Here is a 22,477-nt window from a genome sequence, read left to right on the forward strand (position 1 = left end):
ATCGGCAGGCGGACGCGCAACCACTGCGCCACCAGGGAAGCCCCTGTGAATTAACTTTTTAAAGTAATTACTTATACAGTATTTAAAAATGCTGCCTAAATGGCATCTTTGGAGCCTGACAACATGTAATCAACCTCTTTAAATATAAAGTTTATTATCACTAGCAGAGAATGACTTAAGCTCTCAGAAGAATCTTTGATATACTTCTTTCAGACTAAATGAAAGCTGACTCAGAGACGGAGGGCTGGGGGGACAACCCTCTACTGCTGTTAGTATTAAAAAAAAAAAACCTGAACGATAAAATATGAAGTATTCTTGTTGCTGAAATTGTGATTCCCTCCACCCAAATCCATTTTAATACAAATTTCTGACTACCTTTTGTATATAGAATTAAAATGGATTCAACTTTTAAATAAGTTGACATTTTTACAGATGAATAGGTACAATTATTAATAATACCAGGATACCATTTCAAACAAAAATAGCTATGTAGAAAATCTGACAAACTGGGTCATTTATATCCTTCTAATAGAAAATAATACAATAGTATATAAATACTGTACACTCCGTTAACTCTGGTAACCATAAATACCACTAAATTTTTACAACACGAGGTTTTTAAAAGGTGCAAATGAAACACAGATCATCTGAATTAACCTCTATATTTTCTCATCCAAAATAATTTAACTAATGGGAAATTTTTTCAACCAAAAAAACTGCATGTCAAAGAAAAAGTGAGTAAACAAATAAAGTTTCTGATAATGTCAGAAAGTTCATGCAATTTTTTTTTTTCACTGTGGGCAAAGTATCAGTAATAGTGCTCAGGACTTCACTTCCCAAACAAGGAATGGATTAGAAAACACAAGATGAATTCTAGGACTGTCATCATTATGGGCTCACACAATGTATAGATAAGTATCTCCTCTCAGCAGGGTATGAAAGCAAGCAACTTCGTATTCTTGCTCCCATTATTTACACCAGCTAAAATAATGCCTGGTACCCACTAAGTGATTGAAAAATATTTGATGAATAAATGAATAACAGAAGAATAACTCAGATAATGATAAAAAGTTTTACATTGATAGACTCAGATCCTAGAGATAATCCGCCGTCCACTCTTTAATTTATAGACGAGGAAACATGTTCTCAGATAAGCGTTCTCTCCAAGGTCAGTTTCTTGTTTTACTTTTGCTAATTCCAAACCTTTTTAGTTGATTTGGGAGGCTTTAAAATCAACTCCTATTTATATGTAGATAGATTTGAGATTATTCACGATGACATTTTCATCCTTGGCTGGCTCTACATTTGTCAATCGGCACATATTGAACTACAACTTTCCACTGCATGAGATGATGGTTACCGCAAGAAGGCCAAGTGAAGTCAAGAAAAGTACAATCTGAGAAGTCAATTTTGTAACAAAATATAATTAACTCTGAAGTCAAAGCAAAGTTTCTTTTAGGTTTTTCATTATTTTTGAATTAAAACTGTACTTCAACCTCTCCATTTCTGTGGTAATGGAAAATTACCAGATCAGAACTAGATTTATAAATTGTTTCCTACTTTACTTTTGATTATATGACTTTAAAAATGTCTACTATATACTCAGATTACAGTTTCTAAATACTCTTTCCTACTAAAAGCAATCAGAGCTCTTTAGAGAAATGGCTTATCCCAGCCTGGGCCAGGAAATATATAGGATGAGCCTGGAACATCTTGTCCTACCAGAAATCAAAGATTACTAGGGTTGTACCAAAAGGACTCAAAAGTAAGCTTGAAGAGGCTTCCAGTAGCCAAGGATGGGACAATCTGAACATCAATAAGAATTACAATGGTAATGGACTGATGCATGAAAAGTCTTTAAATCCACAAATTCATAATGATATTTAAAAACTAACTCATTGGTCACCTCTGAAGGATGCTAGGGAACCACCTCATAGTTTTGGTAACTAGTATATAAATGCAAAAAATCGAGCTTTTATCCTGGCTTTCTTGTAAAAACTGTCCTTCAACCTAACAGCTGATGAAATAGAGGTGTCCCAGCTAATAAATGAAGAAAGAATGTTAAAATAGCAGCAGTTTGCAATCCCTAATGAAATAAAGAATCTAAGCAATGTTCATCAGTGGATGTTAACATGAGTGGAAGACCCAGATGTTATTAAACGCCTCCTGATAAAAGTACTAAGACATATTCTTACTAACCAACCAACCAACAAACCTAAATCTGATTCAGAAATAGAAGAAAAAAGACAACTTGAAGATGCAATCAGCGAATTCTAGACTCTGAAAAACTCTGTAGGATAAATGACCAAATTTCTTCAACAAACAAATTGTGTGTAATTGTGTGTGTATATGTGTAGGGGAGAGAGAGAGCGAGAGAAAGAGGGGGGTAGAATAAAAGCCAACAGATTAAGAGATTTAAGAGAACTAATCAATCAACTGCAATGTATGGTCCTTATTTGGATCCTGATTCAAAAAGTTGTTTAAAAAATTATAAGACTGAGACATTTGAACACTGTCTGGATTTTTGATGATATATTGACTTTATGTACGGCTATAAATTTTAAGTACGGCAGTTGTAATATTTACAGGTAAAATGATATGATTGCTAGGATCTGCTTCAAAATAATCCAACGGTGGAGGAAATGTGTGAGGGTACAGATGGGTTCATTTATACTATTCTTTCTACAGATTATCTTGAAATTTTTCAAAAAAACAATTAAAAAATAAAATACAAGTACAAAAAACTAAGAGCCTGCTTTCTTATCTATAATGCAGAGATAATATTTCACTCACCTTCCTCACAAACATGTTGTAAAGATAAATGAGTTCTTTGAAAGGTGTCTGGTCTAAAGTCTTGTTAATCAGGGATGAAGACAAAATTGTTGATGGCTAAAAACAAGCTTTAGACCTTGTATGTATTCTAATGACAAAGAAAGCATACCTTCTACAATATATGACAAGGAATGTTTGAAATATATAAAGCATAACCATAAATTAAACCAAGCATTGGGTCTGATTAGTATTAGTGATATAATTATTTTCAATTTATGTCAATGAAATCAGATGTAAACTCTTAAAGGAAAAGACTGCTTAAAAAATTCTTTTTGCTGTATTTAATAAGGGACAACCTGAAAAGGTGATACATGCATTAAGAGGACTAACATAATATGAAGAAAATCCCATGTGCTTCATGGTAATTTTACTTGCTAGGGTCCATGATAAATGTAATGGTTAAAAACAATTTCAAGACAATTTAACAAAGGACTATCACACCAACTAGTGTTATTGACTTGTTTGGTACAGATTTTATTATTCATTAAAATGAAGTGAGGCATACTATTTAGATCAAGAAAAGACTATTGATCTCAAAGACCCACATTTCTTTTCCATTCCACTCCCCACCCCACTGGCAATGGATAAAACTTTGGCTAATAAAATGCTTTCTACAATGTATAGGAGATTCAGTGGCTCCAGTTAAGTACCCCTTATTGAGAATGTCTAGCTCAACAACATTCACAGGGAAGTTTTTTGAAGTTGAAGCAATCACTTTGAAGTAAATCATCCTTTCAAATTTGGATTGAAAAGAGGAGGGGGATAGCTTTTAGGCTTTTCTTTCCTTAATGTGACTATTTCCACAGATGGCTCCCTCTGAAAATTAATGAACTGACTAGGCTTACAGGAAATGCCATTTAGAAGGACAAGAATTATAGTCAGAGAACAGATCCTGTGATCAAAATAGCAGAACTATTATTTATATACCTTAGCAACTGTAAAATTCATGTTTTCACATAATTTTTAAAGCAGCATTAAGCAAAATTATTATTTTCTAAATCATGAGAGGAGAAAGACAACCAAAAGAAATAAACTTTGTATTTAATATTTAACATTATTAAGCATAAAAAGATCTTAGAGACCCAGCACTGGAAATACACTAAAAACTGAAACAAAAACACTATCCAACCAAGTTGGCATTTATCAATGATCCCCTTTATTTAAGAATACTCTAATAGTACATGTCCCTTAGAAATTTACAAAGTAAGCAAAATAATTAAAACATCTACCTTATATTTAAAAACCAAGTAATTTAAAACACTAAGTAGATTGAATAGATTAAAATCTATGAGTTTATCATAATATTGGAGGTAGTGTGGGACAACAGAAAAGACACTCGTGTGCTACTTCTGCAGGGGGTAACTCCACTCCAATACATATTGCCAGTAACAATACAATGTCAACATGTAATAACACAACTCCTTACTCTGAAAATTGTTCATTAACATTAAACATTTACCCAGCCTTTTCAGGAAAGACTTTAATTCATTCCTAGCTGATAAGAAAAAGTCCTTTACAAAAGAATGCCAGCTCACACATACAGAAGGTAGGACAGTAGTAGAAAAACATGTGCAATCTCCAGTGTAATGACCAATTCAGGTAAGGGCAATCAGTTCACTAAAACCATTATGTGAAAGACTGTTGGACAATAAAGATAGTCACACTGTGTCTAAGCATCACCTCATTGACTACTTGCTAACTGTAAAGACAAAAATTTACCTTTATAATGGAGAGAGCTAGTGGTAACCACCTTAACCAAGTCATTAAACCTGGCATTGCCAATAGTAAGACACTTGACATCATATGCCTCTGAACAGAATTCTTCATAAAGTATTTGTTATTATCCATGAAATATTCTCATAATAATGTTTAAAATGAATTTAACGAAGCCCCTAGACCTAATTTACAGTTTAGAAGAAGTACAAAGGATGCACAAGCTTTGAATAGTCCTACATTGAAAACAAGAGCTAAAAGGACATTTTGGAGACAATGGGGAAACTTGACTATGGACTGGATATTAGATGATATAAGAGAATTACTGTTAATTTGCTTAGCTGTGAAAATGGTATTGTAATTAGATATATATATATATATATATACACACACATATACATAATTTTATATATATATATAAATTTATATAATTTGAGAGGCTCCTATTTTTAAAAGGTAGATGTTGAAGTATTCAGGGATGAATTATCAATGTTGGAGACTTATGTTCAAATGGCTCAGCAAAAAATATAGATAAGAGACTTTATAAACTTTCAGCTAAACGAAACAAAACTTTCAGCTATAAGATAAATAAGGTCCAAAGATCTAACGTAAAACATGGTGACTATAGTTGATAACACTATTGAATAAGTGACATTTTCTAAGACAGTAGACTTAATGTTCTCATAAAAAAGATTTTAAAAACTATAATCCAATAATGATTATAGTAATGATTACACAACTGTATATTATTTGTCAAAGTTATCAAACTGTACCCTTAAAACTGGTGAATTTTATTTTATGTAAACCATACCACCATAACAGCTGATTAAAAAATTAAATAAAACATAAAGTGCTTTAACCCCTCCCAAAAAAAGAAAAATAGATAAAGCAAATATGACAAAATGTTAACAGTTGAATCTGGGTGGTATACAAGTGTTCACTGTAGTATTTTTTTCAACTTTTCTATAAATTTGAATAATTTTATAAGCTGAGAAAAATAAGTAAAAATTAATAGAAGATATAATTAGATAACAGTCATGTTTTTAGAAGTAACAAACAGATTTCTTGACTGAGATGGTGTTTGACATAGTTAAATAACAAGACCAGTGGCATTTACTATTAAGAATGAAGTTTTCAGGTGAATGGAAGGGCTCAAAGGAAACCTGAGATAAAAGTAGGAAATGTTCCAACAACACATTAAAAGGATCATACACTATGATCAAGTGGGATTTATCTGAGCTAAGGAGGCAAAAGACCTGTACTCAGAAAACTATAAGATACTGATGAAAGACATCAAAGATGACACAAACAGATGGACGATATACCATGTTCTTGGAGTGGAAAAATCAACATTATCAAAATGACTATACTACCCAAAGCAATCTACAGGTTCTTCAATATACATAAATCAATCAATGTGATACACCACATTAACAAATTGAAGAATACCATATGATCATCTCAATAGATGCGGAAAAAACTTTTGACAAAATTCAACACCCATTTATGATTTAAAAAAACTCTCCAGAAAGTGGGCATAGAGGGAACCTACCTCAACATAATAAGGGCCATATATGACAAACCCACAGCAAACATCACCCTCAACAGTGAAAAACTGAAAGCATCTCCTCTAAGATCATGAACAAGACAAGGATGTCCACGCTCACCACTTTTATCCAACACAGTTTTGGAAGTTCTAGCCACGGCAATGAGAGAAGAAAAAGAAATAAAAGGAATCCAAATTGGAAAAGAAGAGTTAAAAGTGTCAAAGTTTGTAGATGACATGATACTCTACATAGAAAATCCTAAAGATGCTACCAGAAAACTACTAGAGCTCATCAATGAATGTGGTAAAGTTGCAGGATATAAAATTAATACACAGAAATCTCTTGCATTCCTATACACTAACAATGAAAGATCAGAAAGAGAAATAAGGAAACAATCCCAATGACCATTGCATCAAAAAGAATAAAATACCTAGGAATAAACCTACCTAAGGAGGCAAAAGACCTGTACTCAGAAAACTATAAGATACTGATGAAAGACATCAAAGATGACACAAACAGATGGACGATATACCATGTTCTTGGAGTGGAAAAATCAACATTATCAAAATGACTATACTACCCAAAGCAATCTACAGGTTCAGTGTAATCCCTATCAAATTACCAATGGCATTTTTCACAGAATTAGAACAAAAAAATTGAACAATTTGTATGGAAACACAAAAGGCCCTGACTAGCCAAAGAAATCTTGAGAAATAAAAATGGAGCTGGAGGAATCAGGTTCCCTGACTTCAGACTATACTACAAAGCTACAGTCATCAAAACAGCATGGCACTGGCCCCAAACCAGAAATATACAGCAATGGAACAGGATAGAAAGTCCAGAGATAAACCCACACACCTATGGTCAACTAATCTATGACAAAGCAGGCAAGGATATACAATGGTGAAAGGACAGTCTCTTCAATAAGTGGTGCTGGGAAAACTGGACAGCTACATGTAAAAGAATGAAATTAGAACATTCCCTAAACCATATACAAAAATAAACTCAAAACGGATTAAAGACCAAAATGTAAGGCTAGATACTATAAAACTCTTAGAGGAAAACACAGACAGAACACTCTCTGACATAAATCAAAGCAAGATCTTTTTTGAACAACCTCCTAGAGTAATGAAAATAAAAATGAAAATAAACGAATGGGACCTAATGAAACCTAAAAGCTTTTGCACAGCAAAGGAAACCATAAACAAAAAGACAACCTACAGAATGGGAGAAAATATTTGCAAACAATGTGACTGACAAAGTATTAATCTCCAAAATATACAAACAGCTCATGCAGCTCAATAACAAAAAAACAAACAACCCAATCAAAAAATGGGCAGAGATCTAAATAGACATTTCTCCAAAGACAAAGATGGCCAAAAAAGATGAAAAGATGCTCAACATCACTATTAGAGAAAAGTACATCAAAACTACAATGAGGTATCATCTCACAATGGTCAGAATGGCCAACATCAAAAACATTTACTAACAGTAAATGCTAGAGAGGGTGTGGAGAAAAGGGAACCCTTCTACACTGTTGATGGGAATATAAATTGGTACAACCACTATGCAGAATGGTATGGAGCGTCCTTAAAAAAACTAAAAACAGAGCTACCATATGATCCAGCAATCCCACTCCTGGCATATACCCAGAGAAAACCATAATTCGAAAAGATACATGCACCCTAATGCTATTTGCAGCAACATGGTTGGACCTAGAGATTGTCATACTGAGTGAAGTAAGTCATACAGAGAAAGACAAATATCATATGATATTGTGTATATGAGGAATCTATAAAAATGGTACAAATGAACTTATTTACAAAACAGAAATAGAGTCACAGAGGTAGAAAACAATCTTATGGTTACCAGGGATGAAAGAGGGGAAGGAATAAATTGAGAGATTGGGATTGACATATACACACTACTATATATAAAACAGATAACTAATAAGGACCTACTGTATAGCACAGGTGACTCTACTCAGTACTCTGTAATGATCTATATGGGAAAAGAATCTAAAAAGAGTGGATATATGTATATGTATAACTGACTCACTTTGCTATACAGCAGAAACTAACACAACACTGTGAATCAATTATACTCCAATAAAAATTTTTTTAAAAAAAGAAGTAGGAAACGCAAAGGGAAAAGTTTCTAAAGAGAAAGGTCAGGAATCAGTGCTGGAATCGGCACTGGAGAAAACTAAGATGGAAATTTTGCAAAGCTACAGAATGTAACACTTTGTCATCAGTTTAATCTTTGAGATAAGCAACTAAATTATATTATTCTTCCCAACCTTAACCTTACCTCATGGTTTAATATTAAAATTCTTTTTGGTAGTTTAGACAAAAGTCATATTCGATGGAAGAGTTATTTATGTCATCAGTCCTCAGGGTCAAATACAGCCCACGCTGTCCCCCCAAGTCTAAGGTCGAGTCTATACAAATTATTAGACAAACCATTTTCCTGTGAATTTGTAAAGCTCAATAGTGGAGCGACCACTGGGATTTCTAGGTACGCTGATTTCAGTCATCTTAATAATGGAGTTGATTGACTACAGAATCCCATCGGTTGCCAGGCCATCAGCCTTTATTACCACAAGGAAAAATGAGTCAATTGAAAAAGGTCAATTTAGTCAGGCCATGTAGATCCTGTTAACTACTTTTCTGGAATTAGACTCTTGTCATCAAATAAGAAAATACAGATGCACTGACTACAATAACAGAGGGGTTCTATTATAACTGTCCTCTTAATTTTAAATGGTAAAGATTCAAAACATGCCTAAGTCATTGCCTACAGGTAACTTGGCTTTGGACTCAGAACTTCATTTCAGAGCTACTTTTTACTTTCAAAACTGATTCAAAGTGGATATGGAGATAGGGAAAAGTCTAATTTTGCCTTCCAAATCTAGTCTTGCAGTATGTCTATGAAGAAACAGAAAAAGAATCCATGAATTTTTACCTATTTTTTTCTACCCATTAGGAAAGAGTAAGCCATATAATTTTACTTCCTAGCTAAACAAGTTCTATCTGATCTCTGGGTATGTTTTGTCACTTGTAAAACAGAAATAAGATACCTGTAAATCAGGGCTGACCTACATGCTCTGCCTCCCTTAAAGGGCTGAGATAGGTAAAATGAACACTTTGAAGACTGTTTTCAAATCAAACTTTTAAAATATCATTTGCTTAGATTACGTTTTAATTTGGTTTATAGCTATCCATATTCCATTGTACATCATGCAAGAAAAAAATTGGCAGGATTCCATTTTTACTACCTAGTGAAAATAAGGTTAGACAAAATCATCTATGTAGAACTCCAGCCAAAAATATTTAACATGAATCTAGCGAAACAATTAGTCAAAAACAGATTTGGGGACTTGCCTGGACTTTTCAAAAATGTCAGTGTAATAAAAACCAAAAAAAAAAAAAAAAAGGCAAGAGAAGGGCACAGTTTAGGTAAAAGGGAAACAAAAGACATAGTGATCAGATGCAATCTGTGACCCTTGATGGGGTCTTGGATAAAACAAAAAATAAAAATCAGAAAGAATATTTTGGGAATAACTGGGGTAATTTGCTCTGTATCTTAGATAATATTATTTTATCAACAATAAATTTATTGAGTGTGATAATAATACTATGGTTATGAAAGAAGTGTCCTTGTTTTCAGGAGAAACATGCTGACATATTCTAGGAAAGAAATGTTATGCTGTATGCTGCTTACTTGCAAGTGGTTCAGAAAAAAATTTTTTTAACTATCTAGAGAGAAAGCAAATGTGGCAAAATGTTAATAGCTGAAGAATCTAGGTGATGGGTATCAGGTTTTACTTTTCTATTCTTTCAACTTTTCTGTACATTTGAAAATTTTCAAAAGACTATGGGGGGGAGTGAACACTGCATAAACAAAACAAAACAATGAAAAAATTGCATCAATTTTCCAATAATAAAATTATACTTTCATTAAGCTAATTTTCTAAATGAAAATAAATTCACTATGTTATAATATTGAGGTATATTATTTAAGAGCAACATTAATCTTTCTTATACACAAAACAGATAAATTAAGTGGACTTAATTACATAGTAAAAGGTCTCACTGAAGGATTTCCTTTGAGTAAAAAGTAGTGTCATTTCTAAAAGCAGGATAGAAACAGATCAAATGTTACTATTGCAAAGATCATAGAAATTAACTAAATCCTTATACACTAGCAGACCAGTATCTACATGTTTTTTCAGGACATATAACTTTACATTTTTCCTCAAAAGATAACTTAAAGGCAAGTAGAACATGTATCTTACAGTTAACAGATGTGATGGCTCATATTTTATCATATACTTCACTTCAACCACTCTGAAAGCAAGCAAAGTAAAAAAACTAAAACGATTAATTGCAGTCCATAGGCAGAAAACATGACATTCTACTCTAGAAATGCCATTTTAACTCTAGAGTAGGAATGCTATAAAAAGAGGGGGAAAAACCCTCTAATAAACACTAGACTTGGATGATAGATGAAGACAAATTTAAGATTGTGAGATAAAGAAAATAAGCCTGCCTTAGACTGAAAACTTTTCCTACAGATTTTTGGGTGAAAACTTTCTAACTAAAATTTTATAATCTCCTTTGTATCAAACCAGTATATTTATGTGTATGTGGTATTCTAAACAGAATGTGAGGCTTTCTTGTTCTGGCAGAAGGTTGAACAACTGCCCTTAGCCCCATAAGAAATCAGAAAGTATACTCAGGAATTTCTTTTTATGGGTTCATTTAAGTATTAACTAGAAAGAGCATCACTGTAACATGAGCTAACAATTTATGTTTTTATAATATCTTAATTAAATAAATTCCTAAAAAATTTAAATACCCTGTTAATGTGGAGTTATAGTCTCTGCTTTAAAATCTATTTGCTAGTACAGATTTCCAATTACTATGTTTTCGTAGGGAATATATATATATATATAGTATTTCCTTTACCAGATAAGCTCTATAAATGGAAAGAAAAATAAGAATATCTTTATGAACTAACCCAGTTTTAGCAGTCCTTCCCTTTTTGTAAATAAGATGACAACAGTGTGAATTGTAATAGAAAAGAACAAACTTCATAAAATGTTATACCTTTATTTTCAAAATAGCATTTTATTTACCTTGTTAATGGACACTACCAAAGCTGGTTCCACTTTACCTTCGATTTCTTCTGGAGTGTAAAAACAATAGAGTTTACCCGCTCTTAAAACACAATACAACCTTCTCCAACTAATCAGACCTTCTACCATTTGCTGAAAAAGAAAAATCAAGAAACTCTCAACTTTAAACCATTATTTATCATCTTAACTCTAAATTCAACAAAATACTTGAATTAGCAAAGTTAGTTTTTTGAAATGTTTTAATGTGATATCATTACCCATTAATATACTATACAATAAGTCAATAGCCCAAAGTTAAAAAGTAAGTTCGTATCAGAGAAGGTGTGGAATTCTCAAAAGCATTAAGCAAAATAGAGGTAATAATTATCACATAACTTTTATATACATAAAATCATAAATCAATGCAGTTTTAGAGAAGTTAGTCTATTAAAAATTAGTGATTGGAATTCCACAGCAATTCACGTAATGACTCAGGAAAAGTATAAAAATAACTGAATATTCAAAATAATTGAATATTCAAAATATTCCCTTACTGTTCTCAGAACACTGGAGAATGTTGACTTCCCTGTAAGAATGCAAATTTTCTTTCCTCTTAATGGAATATTTTTTAAAAAGCTATTGATTCATTGAAGCCCATAATTAATTATTTACTGAATATAAATAACTATGGTTATAAATAAATTAGGAGTAGGTGGCACAGAGGCAGCTTTGGAAGCCCAGAGGCCTAAACTGTGCCAAAAGCTGTCTGCCAGAAAGGCCTTCATGTGAAAGGTGTTGAGCAGTCCTCATCAGTTTCCACAAGGAGTCCTCTGGTACTGATTATCCTGTTACTGCTATTAATGAAGCAGAGGAACCTGGAAGAGGTAGCCCCTTAGCCATCAAAACTGCATCAGACCCCTCCCCTTCCCTACCTTCTCACTCCTAGCTGCACCCTCTCCCCACATTTGATGTCTAACAAGGAGAAAACTGTCATTTAAGAGAAGACTTTATTAAAAAAAAAAAAAAACTTCACAATATCAGAATGCCAAACAACTGCCAGGATATTAAGATCAAAATTACAGCTATAATTGTAGGATATTTAAAGTTCTCTAACCTGCTGATTAAGAAATCCTGCAAACGCATCCTCAGCCATACAAGCTGGTTGGGCGACTAATCGGCAGCACATGTTACCATATAAGGGAAGCCAAAATGAAGACTCTTCTATTTCAATGAGAAAAAAATCAAGTTAAAATATATGTTTATTTAAGGTCATTATACATTTTGATTATTTTTACAATTTTTTTTGCTTTATATAAGAACATATGTAAAGGTTCATCCTGCTCAAATTACTGTATTCAATGACAAAATCAAATAAAAGAAAGCAGTCAGGACAGGATGATATTAAACTGATAGTTTACAGCATGCTATCACCTGGAGTAGACATGGAACTTTTAGTCTCTTGATCTCTTGTTTGATCTTAAAGTAATTAATCAATGGAGGTAGTTCAGGGCATATAAGTAAACTCATGTAATTTAAAAAACATCCTAATAAAGTGATTTTTGTTTATCAAATTCTACTTTTTGCTCTGATTTTCATTATAATAATTAGCAAAGTGATGCTCTGAATAAAATACTTCAGGGCACAACTTTATGATAAGAATTTAATAATAACCCTTTTGACCTTTCCCCTTGTCCCTTCCCTTACTGAACAACTCAGGTGTAAGCCATTATGTGGAGTCCACCACAATGGGTATCTGTGCCAGGAGTTGGGCAGGGGGCAGGCGGGAAGCAGTAGTGTGCCAGGGCTGGGTGCTGGGGCCAGTCAGGATAAGGAGGGGGAGGGGGAGAGCTGCCTGGCATGAGGAATCAGAGCCTGAAGGGGCTGAGGAGGACGGATCACATGGGGAATACAGAACCCAAAAGGGGTCTCTGCTCAGTGGCCGGCCTGGTGTGGGGAGGAGGGGCCCAGGTAGAGTAAGGAGGGTATCTGTGTGCAATGCTGCCCAAGTGAGGTGTCAGAATCCAGGGAAATTAAGAAGGGTGCGGGGGCGGTCCAGCCATGGGAGTCAGTTTGAGAGTAGCGAGGGGACCATTCACACATTTGGTGACCCAGAACAGTGTGTCAGAGCCCGGGGAGATGGAAATGCAAGCAGAGGGACAGCCGGGTATGGGGTGTCAGAGCACAGGCAGGCTGAGGACAGTGTTCACATGGGCTGAGGAGGGCAGCCCTGGGTGGGCTGTATGAGCCTGAGCATGGTAAGGAGTACCCACGTGGGGCAAGGGGCAGCCCAGAAGGGGAGTCAGAGCCCCAGCAAGGAGAGAAAAGCAGTTATGTGAGAAAGATGGAAAAATGGTTGCTTTTAAGGAGACTGACCAAAGAATAAAAAGCATTAAAGATAATAGAAGACAGGTTTCTCACTGTCAGAGAAAGGAATTACCAATGTGCGGAATGAAATCTTTGGTATTGGATTAGAGCTAGACATACTGGTGTGAACTCATGGTTTTCAACATACAGAGATTAAGAAATGCATAACATACAGAGTGAAGTGAGTCAGAAAGAGAAAAACAAATACTGTATGCTAACATATATATATGGAATCTAAAAAAAAAAAAAAAAGATGGTTCTGAAGAACCTAGGGGCAGGACAGGAATAAAGACGCAGACATAGACAATGGACTTGAGGACACAGGGAGGGGGAAGGGTAAGCTGGGACGAAGTGAGAGAGTGGCATGGACATATATACACTACCATATGTAAACTAGATAGCTAGTGGGAAGCAGCCACATAGCACAGGGAGATCAGTTCAGTGCTCTGTGACCACCTAGAAGGGTGGGAGGGAGGGAGACGCAAGAGGGAGGGGATATGGGGATATATGTATATGTATAGTTGATTCACTTTGTTGTAAAGCAGAAACTAACACACCTGTAAAGCAATTATACTCCAATAAAGATGTTAAGAAAAAAAAAACAATCCTTAAAGACTCAAGAAAGAGAAAACCACCATGGAATAAGTAAGAAAAACAGAAAACACAGAATATGATGGTAGATTTAAACTCAAATACTTAATATCATATAATATGGGTTATAAACTATTTGATATTGAATGTAAAATACTGGTTTGACTTATCTTGGTTTTTAATATACAACCATCATAGACCAGAGATATCTCTCACAGCCAATGCTTTTGTCAGTGTTTACACGTATATTGACATAACATATACTGACGTAACAAGTGATCCACAGAATCACTCATGCCTACCTTCTGTTGGTAGCAACCAGAGGATATATGGGAAGGTAGGGCTAAATTAATCTTAAACCTTTTTCTCTAGATGATAATTTGTAGTTATAGTTTATTAAAAAGAAATATATAGCAAGGTGAAGAAGGGAGGTAAGTGATTAGAAGATTTGTAAAACAGCAGGAGCACTCTCCACGCTCCAAGATTATTTTTACCTATGATGAAAAATATAGAGTAGTGTTGGTAAAGTAGTTTGGAAATATGCTTTGGGTTACTTATTCTTTTTCATTTTTTGAAGTATAATATGTAAAATTATATACTACCTTCCTTATACCTTTTGTTGTAAAGATAGATGGCTCTGTACATTTTTTAAGTTTCGCACTAAAAAATTACATTCAAAATAGAGAAAAGTTCATAAAATATAAATGTACGGTTTAACAAATAATTATGAGATGAATATGTGCATAACCATCTCTGTGTCAAGAAATAAAACACTGGCAACACTACTTCTCCTCAGTTACCTAGGTGTAAATATGACCCAACTTGTACAGTATTCACTTCCTTGTGTTCTTTATGGTTTTACCACCTATGTGTGTTTCCCTAAAAAATATAATTTAGCTCTTACTGGTTTGAACTTGATGTAGATGGAATCATATTATGTCTTCTTAGTGACTTTTTGCTCATCATCAAAATTTTTTTATGTATGTTAAAATATTTTTGTCAAGTTTTGGAGAAAAACATAAATTTTCCTGTGTAAACACTGACAAAAATATTGGCTAGTGAGAGATATCTCTGGTCTATGTTGATTGTATATTAAAAACTAAGATAAATCAAACCAATAAATCAAATGCTTTAAGCCTTACACTTACACAGTAATGTATGGCAATTATTTCTTAATAAAACTGAAAAAAATACCCAAAACCAAGAGGCATTCTCCCAGGGAACAACATTCCGTGCGGTATGCCATTGTTTATTAAAGAAGTGCGTGCATGCATTGCATTCTTGCTACATGTGTATATATTTTTTGTGATAGAGATTTTATTACATATTTAGTAAGAGACAAAGAAGGTTTATGAAACATATCACCTGGCCCAATTAATAAAAATTCTCATCAGACTTTACATGGTAATTCTATTTTTAATTTTTTGAAGAATGACCACACTGTTTTCCACAGTGGTTGTACCATTTTACGTTTCCATCAGCAGTGCACAATGATTCCAGTCTGTCCACATCCTGGCCAACACTCATTACTTTCTGTTTCTTTTTATTTATTTATTTTTAATAATGGCCATCCTAATGGGTGTGAAGTGGTTTCTCATTGTGGTTTTGATTTGTGTTTTCCTAAGGATTAATGATCTTGAGTACCTCTTCATGCTTTTATTGGCTTCCTTAATTTCAAATTTAAAAATAAGATACATCTTTGACAACTAGAAGAGGGGTAAAGTCACCAATTTCAAGTCAAAGAAAAGGATTCAGAATATGCAAAACCTTTCTGTTCTCACCAAGCAAGCCTCACAAACAAATCTCTAGCAAACAGTAGAAAGAGAAAAATAAACTTTCTGCTTTTGGGGAAAAGGGACAGACATATATTCAAGAATCCACAGAGTCACTCATGCCTACATTATTTAAGCCAATAACCACTTCAGGGGAACATATTAAAATTAGAAATTATTACTGTCACCACACATATATTGACATAACATGTATAATAAGTAAAATATAGACTGTACTTACCATCCCCATTAATAGACAGATTATGGGTCTTGAAGCTATTCTCAGCACTTTCCAAGCTCAGCGTAGTATGAGCTAGCAAACTGTACTTTGCACCACTAATAGTAAGAAAAAAGACATGTTTTAAGTATTTTAGTATATTTTCCACTACATAAAATATTTAGATGTTCAACAACAAAATAAACAACCCGATTAAAAAACGGGCAAAGGTCTTAAACAGACATTTCTCCAAAGAAAATATACAAATGGCCAATAAAAACATGAAGAGATACTCAAGATCATTAATCCTTAGGAAAACACAAATCAAAACCACAATGAGAAACCACTTCACACCCATTAGGATGGCCATTATTAAAAATAAATAAATAAAAAGAAACAGAAAGTAATGAGTGTTGGCCAGGATGTGGACAGACTGGAATCATTGTGCACTGCTGATGGAAACGTAAAATGGTACAACCACTATGGAAAACAGTGTGGTCATTCTTCAAAAAATTAAAAATAGAATTATCATGTAAAGTCTGATGAGAATTTTTATTAATTGGGCCAGGTGATATGTTTCATAAACCTTCTTTGTCTCTTACTAAATATGTAATAAAATCTCTATCACAAAAAATATATACACATGTAGCAAGAATGCAATGCATGCACGCACTTCTTTAATAAACAATGGCATACCGCACGGAATGTTGTTCCCTGGGAGAATGCCTCTTGGTTTTGGGTATTTTTTTCAGTTTTATTAAGAAATAATTGCCATACATTACTGTGTAAGTGTAAGGCTCAAAGCATTTGATTTATTGGTTTAATTTATCTTGGTTTTTAATATACAACGCAACCAACATAGACCAAAGATATCTCTCACCAGCCAATGTTTCTTGTCAGTGTTTACACAGGAAAATTTGTTTCTTTCTCCAAAACTCGACAAAAAAATTTTAACTAAACAATGCATGAGTAGAATTTTAAGTTGCATTCTGAATACGACTGCCCCTAAGTAGATTACTGGGAAAGTCCACTAAGTATCAACAAATCTCCACTGTTGCTAGAGCTAAAAGGCACTAGCCTCATTCTCAGTGTGGGCCATTTTCTGCTATTTTCACTTATCCTGAACAAATTTCTATAGTGCCTTCCATAATTAGCTCTTATTTTTCCCTACTGTTACATAAAAAGTGCCCCTCCAAAGTGGAGGAAGTATTTTAAAAAACTGTGGAGAAAGAATAGGAGCAACTGAGAACAGCAATTAGAATGGAAGAGTAAATATTACTACACACAAAACTGCCTATTAACAATCATATCAGTTGCTTGGCGATCAGGGCACAATGTGTTAAACATGATCTCAACATGATAATTTGTCACTGATACATAGGTTTTATGCACCTACATTATAATTTTTCCTACTTAAAATAATGGTAAATAGACTCCCTATAAGCATTATAGTGCAAAATATGTTATTTTCAGGAACAGATTATTGACAGTAAGTGGATAAGTGATGCTACGTGTACCTGACAAACAACAAGACGGCCGTGTGGCTGGAGTACAGTGAGGGAGAGCGAGACAAGATGTCTAAAAGGTAAGAAGGGGCAGACACTATACTACAGTGGGGCATGCCCTGTGGAGCATGATAAGGACCCTGGACTTGCTTCTGAGTGAGATGGGAATCAGGTGGTAGATTTGGAGCAGAGGCATATGCTGTGATATGACTTGTATTTTTTATTTTATTTTATTTTTTTTATTTTTTTTTGTGGTATGCGGGCCTCCCTCTGCTGCGGCCTCTCCCGTTGCGGATCACAGGCTCCGGACGCGCAGGCTCAGCGGCCATGGCTCACGGGCCCAGCCGCTCCGCGGCATGTGGGATGACTTGTATTTTTAAATGATCCTTCTGGCTGCCATGTTGAGAACAGACCACAGAGGCCAAGACTGAAAATGGTAATGCCAACTAGAAAGCTACTGCACCTCACCAGTCCAGAGCTGATGCAGGCCTGGAACAGGGTGGTAGTTGATGGGATGGTGAGAAGTGCGAAGATTCCTGATACAGTCTTAAAGTTGACCCAATGTGGTCATGGGATGTAAAAGAAAGGACAGAGTCAAGGACAACTCCAAGGCTTTTGGCCTGAGCAACTAGAAAAAGCAAATTGTCATTAACTGCAAGGAGGCTCACTGAGAGAATGGATATGGGAAGTAAGAATTTAGTTTTGAACAGATTAAGTTTGAGAATGGGTTGTAGGGTAGGCAGGTGATATCCACCTGATTCATATATCATGAATCTGCAGTTAGGAGAGGAAAAACTATTCAAGGAATTAAATTTGGGAGTTAACAGTATATAGATGAAATTTAATGAAAGTTAGTTAAATAAAATGTGCGAACTGAATATTGGGACACAAGTACTCCATCATTTCAGATTAAGTTGAAGAGCAATGAACAAAGGAGACAGGCAAGGGACAGTCACTGAGGCAGAAGAGAAAGCACGAAAGTGGTATCCTGGAAGCCAAGTTCAAAAAGTGTTTCAGGAGAGTGATCAGTTGTGTTGAATAATGCTGAAGGGTCCAGGAGGAGGAATAATGATAAATGACCATGGTATTTGGCAACATGTAGATCACTGCTGACCTTGACAAGAGCAGTTTCTGAACGATGGATGAAACTTGACTGAAATGGTTCAAGAGAGAATGGGAGGACAAAAAGTGGAGATAGAGAATATAAAAAACTTTTCTGTAAAGGATAGGTGTTAAATGGGGCAGAGGAAATGTGAGGTATTTCAGCATGTTTGTATGTTTTTGGAAATGTTGCAGGAGAAGAAAAACTGAAGATGTAGTAGAAGGCGGGGACATGTGCAGGACCCTGCTTCTGCGTACTTGAGAAGATGGGATCTAGCGTACAGGTAGGTGGCCTCAGATGGAGCAAAGGCAGTTACAAGGAAGGAAAGCAGCAAATAAAGATACAGATGCAGGTAGGCTGATAGATTTGGTTGATGGAGGATATGCAAGTTCTCTTCTGATTACTTCAGCAGCATCAATGATATAGGAAATGAAGTCATCAGCTTTGAATAAGGAGTGGAGAGGAGTGGGTACTGGAGGTTCATAAGAGAGAATGACACAATGTGAAATACTCTGACGAGAGGTAAAGTGGAGGGCTAGGGACACTTAGTAGGATTGCGCATACTGGAACTCACTTAAGGTTAGTGGTCCCTCTAAAGTGAGACCAGTCAGTATGACTGTTTTCTCCAGGTTCCTCATCTATTCCTCGTGAGTGCAGGTGCAGAAGAGCTAAAGGCAGGATTTAACCAAGGTTGAAGTTTTTCCAAGGTAAATATGACAAAAGGAGAGAAGTGCTAGGAAAGAACAAAATGGTAAATCATAGAACTTCAGCTAAGTTGGAGTCAGAGTACTGAAAGGAGAAAGCTGGAAAGGTGGGAGGTGGTAGAGAGTGTGGGACACTACTACAGAGACCAGACAAGATCTAGGGTACAATTGTGGGGTGGATGGCTAAAATAGGCACGAGAACAAGATCACTGGAGGCAAGGAGGTCATCAAACTTAGAGGTCAAGGTATTAGATGGACAGTCTATATGTATTTTAAATCCAACAAGAAAAATACCTGAAATAGTGAGAGGCAGAGACCGGGAGAGAAAGAGAATGAAGATACTTTGTGTTTTATTTTTAGGAGTGACGTAATTTATTCTCGCTGACCGCTAAAAACATTAGAGTACGCGTCACTTCAGGAATAGCATCATTTCCGTACACAGTGCAGCATGAAATACTGCTTTTAGTGCGCACAGGAAGTAGCTATGTTATAGGCTGTGCATTTGCACTGAGTGTGCTGGAGGTGACAACCTGTGTGGCAGAAGAGGCTAAAATTATGTGATGACCCAAGTATATGTTTAATTTTTTTCTCAGGCCTTAAAAAGTAATTGTAACTAAGACACCTTTTCCTCCACTACTTTAAGGTTAAACATGTAATACATTTGCCTCTATTTCCAATGAATTACACATCTTAAAATAACAATACAAAAAAAAATTATTGATAACCTCCCCTAAGAATAAGCTATGAGAGAGACAGTTTATAGATAGTGGTCATTAAAATGATCATGTGAAGACTCTGTAATAACTCAAGAAGAAAATGTGTGTGTGTATATATATGCATGTATATGAATGTGCAGTATAATTATGAATCTATCCCCCAAAGCTAGGAATTTTAAAACCTGGAGGAAAAATATCAGTTCCAAATTATAAAAAGTATTTGATTTAGGGTGAACTATGAATACATTTCTCAAGTTTATATTACTTTTGTAATGAAATAATAAATGCCATAGGATTTGTGAAGTGGTAGTAGGATGAAAACCTCCCCCAAAAATCAGAGACATGCAAAGCTTTGTAATACTACATCTACCTATATGCAGTTTAAGGCACTTTAACAAGCAATATCTTTAACAGTTCACAATAACTACTTAAGGTAGGCAGGGCAGATATTTTGGTCCGTATTTTCAAATGATGAAACTGAAATTCAGAGAATGTAATTGAGTTGCCTGTAACTAGCAAGTGGTACACTGGAAACAGAATCCCACTATACTTTACTTACTACCTTCATACTTCCTTAAGAATTTTGAGTGCAGGAAACATGACTTACTAATGTTTAAATCCAAAGTACCACATGATATAACTGCTGAATTATCATTTCTAAGATGATTTAATGAATGAATAAACAAAATTATACCCAATAGGTAATTCCTTAGTTATTTTTGAACACTGCATTAACTTTCACACTACCAAACCATTCACACCACTGTTCCTCAAAACATAAATAATCCACTTATTCTGCACAAGGATATATGTTTTGTAACTTCGATCTAATTAAAATGTAGTATAGTGGCTTATTTTTTTAATACACATTTTTGTCCAGTAAATAATCACTCTCAATTTTACTAGTTTTCACAATTGTTTAAAATTACAGTTTATACAATGAAGAATAATGTATTAAATGCTTCTCAAGGAGCATAAAATAGTTAATTCAGCTATTAGAAACACTGGGAAAATCTAGCTACAGGAATTTCAGTAAGCTAAATTCCACAAATAAAATGAGTAAATGAATCACACCAGGGAGCATGCTAAAAATTACCAAAAATGTTCACTGTCTTCTTTCAGATCAAACAATACTTTATGATGATATTTCAAGTTACTTCATTTTTAAACCATGACTAATTACAATGCCAATGCTTCCAAAATCAACAATGATCTCAGTTTTAAAACATTCTTGTCAGGATAACGTTTTCTTACTAAAACATTACTCTCATTCTTTTTAGCCAACCCTAATATTGAGTTCCCAAAAGTTTAATCAGCTACATTTTTTTTTAAAACAAAGAGGCCAATTGTTGTAACATTTGATGGAGCGGGGGTTCCAAAAATGTTATGAAAAAATAAATGACTACCTTAAACGGTAGTCTGAAAAAAATGCACTCTTTTGTCAGGAAGAACAGCTATATCTGGGCACATGCCATATTATTAGAGAAGATATAGTTTGCCCATTTTGGTTAAAAATTAAAAGCTATATTAGGAATCTTCTCATTGAACTATATCACTATTAAAGAAATAAAAATTGATCCTCTTATGCATTCTGATTACTAATGCTATTCTCAAACTCCTATCAGGGTGCTGAAGTGGTCACTTAAGGAAGTATCAGGTAAGAGTAGTCCTGGGCTATGAGTTTAACCTAGTATACTTGGCATTCACACCAGAAGCTCAAAAGAATGCTGGTATTAGAAGAATATAATTTGGTGAAATGTTATAAAAGGTTTTACCCTATCTTTTGATCAGCTTTAATGGTATAAATAAGCAAATGGCATGCAAGTTTCATGGGAAATGTTGATAAGGAAAATTGGTGTTTGGATTCAGGAATAAACCAAATAGAATGACAAATCTGAATAGGAGAATGAACACTTCAAGACAAATATGTCAGTCCCTATTACAAAGAGCTTAATACCAATAATGTTATTCTCAAAAACACCTCTAGGCTTTGAAGAGGAGTATAGGTTAAACACAAGTTCCAACATCACTTAGAGTATCTTCTATGAAATGATAAACATTGGTTTTTCAATTTTAAAATATCTGTCTACATTTTATAATCCTATGAAGGTTTCTAAACTGAAGTGCTTCAGCATGAATTGGAAAAAAAAAATTCAGAAAAAGCACTGGTCTCAGAACAGTAAAAATAGTAACAATACGGACTTCCCTGGTGGCGCAGTGGTTGAGAGTCTGCCTGCCGATGCAGGGGACACGGGTTTGTGCCCCGGTCTGGGAAGATCCCACATGTCGCGGAGC

General features: G+C 34.7%; 1 protein-coding gene across 3 annotated transcripts in view; it reads right to left on the reverse strand.

Moving 5' to 3' along the window:
* RTKN2 (rhotekin 2) overlaps window positions 1–22,477 on the reverse strand; it is a 74,684-nt gene that overhangs the window by 10,334 nt on the left and 41,873 nt on the right. For all 3 annotated transcript variants that reach the window (XM_007114331.4, XM_007114330.4, XM_007114332.4), the window contains 3 exons: window positions 16,180–16,274; window positions 12,326–12,432; window positions 11,233–11,364 (listed from right to left, as the gene is read on the reverse strand). In XM_007114331.4, coding sequence (XP_007114393.1) covers window positions 11,233–11,364; window positions 12,326–12,432; window positions 16,180–16,274 — 334 coding nt within the window. The remainder of the gene's footprint in view (window positions 1–11,232; window positions 11,365–12,325; window positions 12,433–16,179; window positions 16,275–22,477) is intronic.

This window comes from Physeter macrocephalus, chromosome 20 (genome assembly GCF_002837175.3).
Source record: "Physeter macrocephalus isolate SW-GA chromosome 20, ASM283717v5, whole genome shotgun sequence".
NCBI classification, from domain to species: domain Eukaryota; kingdom Metazoa; phylum Chordata; class Mammalia; order Artiodactyla; family Physeteridae; genus Physeter; species Physeter macrocephalus.